Raw genomic sequence first — 11759 nt, forward strand, 5'->3', positions numbered from 1 at the left:
ACAATGTTACAAGTATTTAATTTCATTAACATACCACTTTCTAATCCTAAATTACTTTCATCTGTGTTATTAAATATATTTTATTTCATCACTGGAAAAAATACAGAGTTATTTCATTTAGTTAATTTTATTTATACGGAGAGAATTATTGTTTATTTTGAAACATACAATTTCAAAAATATTGTTTATTTTAAACAGGATTCAAGTTTCGATATCTAAATAATGGTAAGTCTACAATGCCTTTATTCTCTTTCATTATTGAGTGCTTCAAATACGCTACAGAAAACTTAGGCAAACTCAGATTTGGGGGAATTTTTTAGCTTTTTAGAACAAGGTGTTCTAAAATTATAATAAACGGTTTTCTGAAAATCCACACTTGGTTTCCTATACTGGCTTGGTATAGCATTTTCTCTGCATAACCACTTCATAACTTGTGTGTAATAATTTTTGTCATGTCAATGTTATTGAGTGATAACTTTGGCTTCATAAATCATGTTATACAAGCGATACATACCTCTGTATTACATACTATAAAACAGTCCAATAGCAGTAACACCCTTTATGTAAACTTCTGCTGCAAATTAAGGAAATGAACCTCGAAACATTTGCACAAGTGAGTAATGTTACCCGTGTGAGTTGTCCCACTGACCTCAAAGAGACATCTCAAAGGAGTGAGAACTTTCTCATAATAGTAAACAATTACGGTAATGCCTCAGTGCCTGCAAAATACGTATTCCAGGAGGATGTATATTCTATATACTCACTGTATTTATTTGGGATTTTCCGACTGACAATGTTGAAAGAACCAGCCTGGTCTTTTCTGGCTCCTGACAGAAAAATGTTCTTGCAGAGTTTTCCTGACCAAGACGTACTGGGCCAGGCTTTCGAAGATGCGCTAGAAGTACTGCAGCAGCACTCTGACAGAGAAATGCAGTGTTCACCAGGTAAAAAAGACCATTATTCCATTTCATTTACCACTTTGTATTTTTACAGGAAAGTACAGCTTGAAGCACATAGGTGGGAGAGTAATTTCCCAGAGGTGGCTTAATGGACAGCAGAGGGGTATGTTGGGAGGATGGAAAGGGGGAAGAATATTTGGAGGGTTTCCACCCCTCCTTTAGTACTGCCCAGTGTGGCGTGCATCTTCCATGTCACAGCATGTGGAAACTGTTGGACAGACCCCTTTTATCTTCCCCCCAGTACTAGCCTAGGTGCGCTGAGCTCAGATTTCCTATAATCAGAGGATATATGACCACAATACAGAAGCCATTTTCCAGTTTTAATGTTTTAATTGAAAAATGCCCTTCTGGTATGCTGTGAATAAACTCATATAACAAGGAATTCCGGGGGGGGGGGGGGGGAAGACCAAGAATCCAACAAGTGAAATTAATTTCCACAATTACTTTTTTTACATTAAAATATAAATTTTAAATATTTTTATGCAGAAATGATAGTTTGAGTCTAAATAATTAATAGAAAAGTGTTTTTCTTGGCTTCAAGCATTTTATACTTTACAAAACTTAAAATACAGGCAAGCTGTAAATTGTTGCAGTTCAGGCAAGGTTTGGCAATTAAATTTCTATAAAATTTAAAATCTATTTGGTGTTTTTACATTGTAAATAGAAGTGGCAGGAAAGAAAAATAAGAAGCTACATCACAAACCCTCTAAGTCCAGAACAAAATATGTACTGTCTTTTGTGTGGAATGCATTTCATACAAGGAAGTTTATTTACATATTATCTATTATATACTGAAATGTAAATAAGACCAATTGGGCCATATCTTCAGCTGTTGTTAATAAATTTTTGGCTCAACTGCACTGGTAATTTACATATGCTGAAGGACCCACTATATATAATTACTTGCAATGTTGTTGCCTGTATCTGTTGTTACAGCCAGTGGAGAGAGGTATCAAACACTTGCAACTCAGTATTTAGTATGTCCCACAGCTGCACCCACATTTCCACTTGCAACAGATGTCCCCTCCAAAATCTTCTTCTGACCACCTGCAGTGCATAAGTTATTCCAAGTGCCTCAGTCCAGTGTTCTCCTTTGCTTCTTTTAAGCATCCTAAGGTCTTTGGTTCCTTCTGTGTCGTTCTTTCAGGCACTGCAGATGCTCTGATGCTCCTTCACTTCATTCACAGTTGGAGACTCTAACTTGCATTGTACTAATAGCCCGCAGAACTGCATGACATTCCCTTTTCCTTTCTCATACATTGTCCTGGTTTCGGCTGGGATAGAGTTAATTTTCTTCTTTCTTAGTAGCTGGTACAGTGCTGTGTTTTGGATTTAGTGTGAGAATGATGTTGATAACACGCTGATGTTTTAGTTGTCGCTAAGTAGCGCTTATCTTAAGCCAAGGACTTTTCAGTTTCCCATGCTCTGCCAGCAAGCAGGTGTGCAAGAAGCTGGGAGGGAGCATAGCCGAGGCAGCTGACCCGAACTAGCCAAAGGGGTATTCCATGCTATGGAACGTCATGCCCAGTATATAAACAGGGGGGAGTTGGCCGGGAGGGTGCAGATCACTGCCTGGGCATCAGTCAGCGGGTGGTGAGCAATTGCATTGTGCATCACTTGTCTTTTCTTGGGTGTTATTTCTATTTTTTTGTTATATTCCTTTTCATTACAATTATTATGTTATTACTATTATTCTTAGTTAGTAGTGTATTTTATTTTACTTTAGTTATTAAACTGTTCTTATCTCAACCCACGAGTTTTACTTTGTTTTTTCCTCCTCCCCACCCCATTGGGAGGGGGGAGGGGGAAGCGGCTGCGTGGTGCTTAGTTGCTGGCTGAGGTTAAACCATGACATACATGTATTATAGTAGTCTATAATATCCCATTCATTATGTTTGGTCATCTGTTTGGCCCTCCTTTTTCTATTAACCAAACTATTTCATGATACTATGAAATATCTGACATTTTGTCTTAACAAATATTGCTTTTCGTTGTGAAGGCAAACAAAATCAGCCCAAGGGTGTGATTAGCAGTAACAGTACAGATTATGTTGGATAACCTGCTGATATGAAACATCTTGGCTCTGGAGACTTTATTATCTAGAAGGCAGCCATAGCATAAATACTTTTTGACAGACCCAGCAGCATGTTAGATTGTTTGCCGCTGGTTTTTTTTTTCCTTCCTCTCTCTCTTTTACTCACTCAGTTTTTGCTCCATCCTCCTAATTCTCAGGTTATAAAAATTGCCTGGCTGTGATCAACCATCACCACCACCTCCGAGCAAGTCCCAGCTACTCTGCAGCACCATCTACAGAGGACCAAGGGTACAGCTGGAGAAATGTGATTGTAAGTGAACCGATTACTAATAACAGTCAGACATAAATGGAAAATTGGCTGCCCGTTTGTGATTCCTAATACAAATCATTATGCTAACTCTAACAGAAATTCGGTCTGGCCAGGCATGATTCAGATGAAACTGCCTTGGGAAACATTTGCAAAACATGTTTAATAGTCTCTTTTTAGGAGTCATCTTAGCTGTTTGCCTCTGGTGCTCTTCTGCGGTTCATCATGTAACATGACAACTAACGAAACAAACCTACTAGTACGATAGGGAAAAGGGCTTCTCTCTATTACCCGGGAACAGGCAGAGAACAACTTCCAACCTCTGCATAGCTTCTGCCACTGTAAGAAAGTACCACACCTTTGATTTCTTCAACAGCAGTTTGCTTTAAAAGTGCTGGAAAGATCAGCATTATCTGGACTCTGAGCTCAGCTTCAGCCTGCAGAGTCCATATTCATTCTTAAAAACACTAGGAGTGTGGCCTCCAGGAGTGATGGAAAATGAATATTGCAGAGGAGGTGATAACTTCAGGTTAAATAGATTCCACAAAAGCCCATTTTCAACCAGCAGATTAGCAACAACATGACACAGGAACTATGGAGTCTGTAGGGGCCACTGTCCAGGTGGCCCGCGTCTTTTACTAACTCTGGAAACAGAGTCCACTGTTCCTCCTCTGCTTCCAGCAGAAGGTCCAGAGTGAGGCAATTACGCTGTTTTCCCTCTTAATTTCTCCCCCCATGGGCAGTCCTTCCAACTGCACATAAATCAGCGCTGCCTGTTACTGTACTGTACTGTACACTACACTGCATGCCTTCGTGGCTGAGAAAAGTCTTCCATGGGTGAGGTGATGAAAGGTTGCATTTTGAAGGCTTCAGGCAATTAATTACTACAAGTTTCTTCTTCCTCAGAGAATGTACTCTATTAGTAACTCTTCGTTGTCTTAATTCTTGAAGAACAGTGCAGCAGATTTTTATGCAGATGAGACTGTCTACCATACGCTGCAGAATACTCCAGAAAGCCAAGTGATGCATGCTGCTGCTGGCCAGCCAAAAGCAGGGAAAGGTGTGTAGAAAGACCGTATCTTGATATGTACGTTATGTTACTTTAAAAAATCTCTTGGCAAATAATGCTTTCTCTTTTTCCTAATTTTTTTTACTTTTAACAGGAAAAAATAAGTTAACATTTAATAGTAACTAGAATACAACTGCTAGTGTTCAATTCCTATCTGCTAAATCTCATAAGATAAGATAAATCTGTTGTCATCTTATTCTGTCCTCTTGTTTAGTACATGGAAATACAAACCAGAGATGTGTTTCACTCCAGATCATCTGGGATGAAGTCTGATGCAGAGAAGTAAATCTAGCTATCAATAAAATCTTTATCCACTTTAATAACTTATTTTATTACATGTGATCCAACAAGGAGTGGTTTTCTTGAAGGTTTTTCACATACATCAGTATTTTTGCACCTGATTTTATGCCTTTCTTTGTTTACTTTTCAAATTACCTCTTAGCTTTTGTCACTTCCAGCTTCTTATAATTATTTTTGTGCTCCTTTTGGTTGACTTTACTTGAGAGAATATCTATTTTGCAAAGAACAGGTCGGGTGACATTGGTCATTACAGTACTTCATTTGTTTATTGCATTCATTCTTTGGGTTTTGTTTGGGACTCAGCATCCTTTCTATGACTCTGCTAGATGAGATTTCCACAGCTTCCACTCTGAGCCATTGTACCTACTTTTGACTGTGGGGTCTTTTTGAGTAGCTTCCTGGTTTTGTTGCTTTTGAAATCCCCTTCTTTCAACTTTAACCACATGGTGTCAGTTTTTGGTATCATCTCTTCCTATTGATGCTGAACGCTGTGGTTTCTGTTGCTTAATAGCAACTACTACTACTACAAATTCCTTGGGAAGATGGGAAGAGTAGCCTCTCCTTTTAAGTTCTGTCCTTCTAGTACTTGAAATTCACCATTGCAAATGAAAACCTTTCAATCCAGAAATGTTGCTTTTCTAAGTCTTACCCAGTGTTGCACTGGGGAATTTTACATGTCAGTATCTGAATTCACCTTCAGTTGTTACTGCTCTGTTAAACTTCATTTCCTATTTTGTATTTCTTTTACATTATTATCAATCTTCTTTTCCAGAAGGCCATAGTGCCTAAATTTTCAGAATGACTGACTATTCTTGTCAGGTTTTTTGTGTCCTCTTATGGGTTTCTTTGTGTCCATGGCGATATTCCTGCCAGAAACTGTGGTTTGGGGGACTATTTCCACTATACCTAAATAAATTTAGTCTTCTTGGCTTCTTATTGAGACATGAGAGGTTTTCTGTACACTAGCAAGTAGTTTGGCCCTTTAGGAGTAGATCTGTAGATGAAACAATCAGTACTGAGGACCCAAAGTCTGTGTTTCACGAAGGTTTATTTAGGGCAATCTCTAGGCTGGCCACAAGTTCTGCAAGCTGCAGTGACTTAGATACGCTTCTGGAAAGCATCTTTGAGTTAGGTTTCCTCTGAAAGGAGTCCAGTTCACGCACATCAAGACCATTCCATGATCTGAACTAAAGCTCGGTGAGTGGAGACAATCAAGAGAGGTACTTCAGAAATGCATCTGAATTAGACACATCCAGAGAGAATTAGGCTGCTTCAGGACAATTCAGCACAGAAATCTAACGCAGATGCTCTGAAACACCTTCTGGAGGAAACTGCCTCTCTCCAGTGACCACATAAGAAACCTGCAGACACTAGCCAGCTAACTTAGACTGAAGTTTAGTGCCTGGTAACGAACACCACTAGCTTATGCAATGAAGTGCAGTACAAAGATCTGTGAACTAACTCCAGCTCAAACTGGTGCATCCACATTGTGTAGCACTTTGGAGGTAACAGCTATGCTCTAGAAACATAGCTGCATTAACACATAACAGCAAATAAGCCCTCTCAAACCAAGACATCAGCTAGAGATGATGTGTCTAGAAATAAAAGCTTGGGCAGGAATGACAGCTGAACTAAGAGGATAGACAGCATGAAAGCAGATGCTGCTGCAGACATGGCTACACTATTGTTTTCCAGCAGAGACTCAGTCTGCAGTAGTCTGCAGAATTCCCCTGATCTTGTGTGTTCTACCATAAGTTCATAGGTTTATAGGATAATTGGGGTTGGAGGGGACCTAAGGAGGTCACCGACTAAGAAGTGTTTACTGTGACCAGGCAGTGTCCTTCACCGGTTTGCTTTTAAGCTTCTCATCTTGATAATACTATATGTATTTCTAGTAGAATAGGTAATTCTAGTCATAGGCCAATTTTTATTTAGATAATGAAATTTTATTAATTTTTTGGAAAGTACCTCTGATTTCAGGCTCTTCTTCTTCCTAGTCTGACTGTCACTTCTCTCCTCTTTCCTTACCACCAGATGCAGAATTACTGTCATCCCTAACAGATGTCTTGGCTTGACCTCAGTGTTCCTTAGCAACTGTTACTTTTCCCCCGTTCCTAGTTTAAAATAGCCACGCGAGACAAGACTTTACGAACTTTAGGTGCAGCTGCTTGTTTCCACTTTGGTTAAAGTGGAAGCCGTTCTTCTGCATAGACTCTCCTTTCTGCAAAATGTTCCTCTTTGTCTCATAATCTTAAATTCTTCCTCCTTACAGCAGCTTCTTGGTCACCCTTGGCTTTGTGAAGGGAACTAGAAGTACTTCAGAGAGAGAGATCCACAAGACCTAAGTGAAACTAAATAAGCCTCACTAGTAAACTTAAGTTTGAAAGCTGAGCCTGTGGGGAGAAGCAGTTAGCTAACTGAAAAATATTGCAATACTGAGCTTGCTTTATTCTGCATGGGAATGCAAGTTGACATGTCTGCACATTTTTAGAAAACTACAGGGTACCAGAAGGTTTAGCTCCTTATTGACTAGGTGAGGTTTATGGTTCAAAACTCGCTTGCTCTTCCCACTCACCTGCTCACCTTTCTTATATCAGAGACTACCTTGCATCCCCAAAACATTCCTGAAACAAACCTGACAAAATTGAGTCATCTCAAAATCTTTGAGTTTTGATTAAGCAGGGAAAGCATTTATTCAAAAACATTCAGATTGGCTCTCCAGAACCTCTTTCCTGCACTGTCTGAGGATGTCATTTCCTGCAGTGGGTTCCTTGACCATGCATCTGCACAGCATGTGTCTGAAGACTGCTGTAAGTGGCTTCTGAGACATACTACACAGTGAAGTCACCAGATATTTGTTACGATCCCCAAACAACCTGCTCTTGAAACTCTAATGACCAAATATCTTTCTGTCACCACAGATCTATACATGTTTCAGAACTATCATCCCATTTGCTGTTGCTGGTCTTCTGTTGCAATTTATACTGATCTTTTAATTTGTGACAGGGTATTAGGTTCACCTATGCTTTTGCCTGTAAGGTCCTTTCCAGGAAAAAGGCAACTGCTCATCTTTTAAAACAAGTATGAGTTCTGTTCTGACCTTTTGTACTTTATGTCTTAATAGGTAGAAAAAAACTTCGACTGTTTGAGTACCTCCATGAGTCTCTGTATGATCCGGCAATGGCAAACTGCATCCAATGGGTGGATAAGCCCAATGGTGTCTTCCAGTTTGTCTCCAAAAACAAGGAGAAACTTGCAGAGCTGTGGGGAGAAAGAAAGGGAAACCGCAAAATCATGACATATCAGAAAATGGCCAGAGCACTCAGGAATTATGGAAGAACAGGTGAAATCATTAAAATTCGAAGGAAGCTGACATACCAGTTCAGTGCTGTTGTTTTACAGAGACTTGCTCCATCTTATTTCTTGGGAAAAGAAACAGTTTATCATCCGTATATTCAAGCTAATCAAGAATATCAGTGTGCAGATGACTGGATCAGTTACAATAATTACATGTATAACAATGGTTATGCATTACAGCATGCTAACAGCTAGACATACCTTTCACATAAACAGGTCTTTGTTAGCTAGTAATACTTTCCAGCACAGGAACTCTTCTCTGTACATAGCTTTTCCTTTAAGATATCATGCAAACACACAAAGAGGAGGATTTTAAAAATTATATTGGCCTATTTTGTTCCTTTTGAAGCTAATGACAAATGGTCATGGACTATTGAAGAAAACCAGCAGCTGTAGGGCACGTTCTGTTCTCCGTGACGTTAATCAGAGGAATTACTTCAGATTCAAACTGGTCTATCCAAGATCAGGATCAAGGCTTTTGTCTGTTAGTGGACATCAAAGATCCCATCTTGACAACACTCATTGGAAGTTTTATGCATATCCCAAACATTTCGAATCAGAATTTATATGCTGTTGTACTATAGCGCATGCACTCCCTATCAGTTGAGTGCAAGTGAATTAGAAAGGGAAGAGATTTGCCAACTGCATGAAGGCACTATCTGCTTTTTTCATCAATGTTCTTTATTAAAAGACATTTTCTGAGTGAATGACTGGCTGAACAGCAGAGTCCACATGAAGGTGCACCTGTTGGCCAAGCTGTTAATCCTTAATCACTTAAATTAATATATCTTAGCACAGATCCTGACATATGGTATTAGGATTGCCAGGTGCACATTTCACTGTTGGCAGTGTATTCATTGGGAAAGTGACCATACCATGAGAGGGTTAGTAAAGGATTATGCTTTTCACGAAGTTATTTACAGTTCTTCCGCCACTAATATGAGAAGCTGCACTTTTGTCCAGCAGTTCTGTACTCACCTAACAAACATAGCTTTGTTATTTATTTTTGGAGTTATAACTTTATACATATAAATACAATTTCACTTCTCCAGCTCTTTTCCTACATGGGATTGTAGCTGAAAGGCTCAGTGATTTTACACTCTCTTCATGGGGAAGAAGGACTACATTTAGGTAAAAAGAGAGTACTAGCCACTTATGCCAGGATGATACCTATAGATCTACTTTTTCTCATACTTCTGTTACCTGACCAACATGTATCATCATATGAGTTGTCTGTTTCGCCAAAATACTTCCATTCAACTGCATTCAATTCCAAGTTCTGCATTTTGCTTCAAGTGAGTGCAGGCCCAGATATTAATAAAGACAAAATTAATTTCTGTGGAGGGGTATAAATGGTGGCCTGATATGTTTGATGAAATTCACTGACTTTGATAGTTGCCCCTTGCTCTAACTCCTGCTTACTTGTACAGGGATATAATTTTATGTAATAGACACAATGCAACACACTCTGCTCAAGCAAAATTCAAGGTTTTGAGTTAGCACTTTGGTAAGATGAAAGATGTGTACTCTTAGAAATCTGAAGCGTATTAAATAGCACTAAAAACAGACCCAGATTTTAAGTCAGTAAACATCTGCCAAAATAAGAAAGTCGTAACTGTGTTGTTAATATTTCATTTTGAGTGTAGTGTCCTGTAAAATGTAAACATTACTATAAAATAGACACAAGAATGCCTCTGGTCTTGTAGAACTGAATCTGGATCCTGCTGTAGCACTGAACACAGTGGGAGTTTATCTCTTACAAAGGACTGAGGTCTTTCAGTTGGGATGCCTTCACTATGTAAGCACATATGTAAATACGACACCTCAACTGTCATAATGTACATAAATTTGCCAATAAACTGCACAGTTCAGTTACTCCACATCTGTCACCCATTGTACACTGACTTTGTGTTATTTACAATGCTGGTAACATACACCGGGTTAAGAGTCTGCTTTGTGTAAAATGCTTACTTAATAAATATGTTTAGATTCACTTCCTCAGCCTCATCTACTTGTTAAGGAAATAAATACTTATTCAGATTCTGTGTTACGTTTTTAACTTAGGTATAAACATTAGCATTTGCTTCCTATAAAACTGGTAACCAGGTGAGATGTTATGGCTGCAGCTGGGAGAACAGTACAGAGCTGAAAGAGAAGAGCATGAGGGGTAAGAAGAACTGAAGGAAATTCAGGCAGAGAAGAAATGAGGGAATCATAATATCTGTGGATAGGAGGAGACAGATTTCAGCCACAGGAATAATCATGGAGACTGACAGTGTTAGAAAGAGATTTCTTTGAAAAAAGGTAGCCCCCTTCCCCCCATCAAATGTACCTGGAGAGATTTTAGAAGCTCCTACTGTAGTTCTGTGGCTATACAGAAGGATATTTAACTGTGCAATGCGCTGATATTGGGCTTACATACAGAAAAGAGTCTTGACTGTTAGCAACACTTTAACCTAGCAAAGACAGGTTAAATCATAAGCAAAAGCACAAGGTTACCAAATATCTGAAGCACAGACTTAGACTTACTGAGGTCTGAAATAAGGTGTAGCTGTTTTTAACTGTGCGAGTGTTTAACCACTGAAAAAACACACCAAAGGATGTGGTGGATTCATTCTCTCTCAACATCTTTAACCCAAGACCATATCAATTTCTAAGATGTACAGTACTGCAGTAATGTCATGGTAAACTCATAGCCCTACCACAAGACACAAGACTGAATGTAGGAAATGGGACTCCTGCTACCCTCAGTATTTGCAAGATCCTGTCATGTAACTCTGTGTAGGAAATTCAAGGCTACATGTGGAGATCTAAACAGAACTGAGATGGGTACTGGTAAGGCATTTTGATTCCCAGTGCAGTCCCCTGTGCACCTCACCCTCCATCACTCTCCTCCCACTCTCAGCCTCTGCGTTGCATCTCCTCCCTCCCGTCTGCACACAAGATGTGATGGTGCCAAGCACCCAGGGGAAACATGAGAGGCAGCTCCCAAGACAGCAGCTTTATCCCATATACGTAACTCTTGATAACTGGCCATTGCCAGTTCTTCGCCTTTGTCTCTCTCCTGTCTCCTTTCTCCTCACCCCCAGCAGCCAAATTGGGCCAGAAAGCAGTCTGCCTGCCCACCCATCTGCCTGTATTTCACACTCACCTCTGACTTAGAGGCTGTATCTTGCCTCAGAAGAGCCTGGGATAGGGCCTAGGGGTGGGGAAAGAAGCTGGGCTCCTCCCAGCTCCCACACTCGTTATTCCACTGTAAAGGATACGCCAGCCTGAGCAAGGTACCCCATAGTGAAGTCCTGCATGTGACTAATACTGTGCCTCATGATGCTTCAGGCACTTAATGAGGACGTGAGCCTTTCAGAGTGAAGTGTGCCTCTGAAGGAATGGCAGAAATCATCTTGCACAGGTGTAGCTAGACATGTGGACAGTCTCCTTGCTCATCCCTTGTGCTGAATTTGCAGCCTGGTTTCTGTTCAGACATGGCAGACAAGATCAGAGAGTCCCAGGCGAGTGCTGGGCTGGTGCCTCTCCCCAACACACAGTTCTTGTTTGCTCAAGTGATCGCAGGTAGGGTATCATGCCTTGTATATCTGCTGTAGCTTCAGCATTGTCCTCTGATGGAAGGTCCCTGTGCTACAAGCCAGGATAGCGTGAGGTGGGGTTGCACCTTGGTGGAAAGGCTTTGCCTCTTTGGCGTGGGGGGGGGGGGGGTGTAGGGGGGTGGGGGGT

General features: G+C 40.3%; 1 protein-coding gene across 1 annotated transcript; it reads left to right on the forward strand.

Annotated features, from left to right (window-relative positions):
- The first annotated feature begins 793 nt into the window (after positions 1-793).
- On the forward strand, positions 794-10021 carry SPIC (Spi-C transcription factor). Its single transcript, XM_050899441.1, has 4 exons — positions 794-944; positions 3192-3304; positions 4253-4361; positions 7795-10021. The coding sequence occupies exons 1-4, from the start codon at positions 794-796 to the stop codon at positions 8220-8222; spliced, it is 801 nt and encodes a 266-aa protein (XP_050755398.1). The 3' UTR covers positions 8223-10021.
- The last annotated feature ends 1738 nt before the right edge of the window (positions 10022-11759 follow it).

This window comes from Gymnogyps californianus, chromosome 1, assembly GCF_018139145.2.
Source record: "Gymnogyps californianus isolate 813 chromosome 1, ASM1813914v2, whole genome shotgun sequence".
Taxonomy (NCBI): domain Eukaryota; kingdom Metazoa; phylum Chordata; class Aves; order Accipitriformes; family Cathartidae; genus Gymnogyps; species Gymnogyps californianus.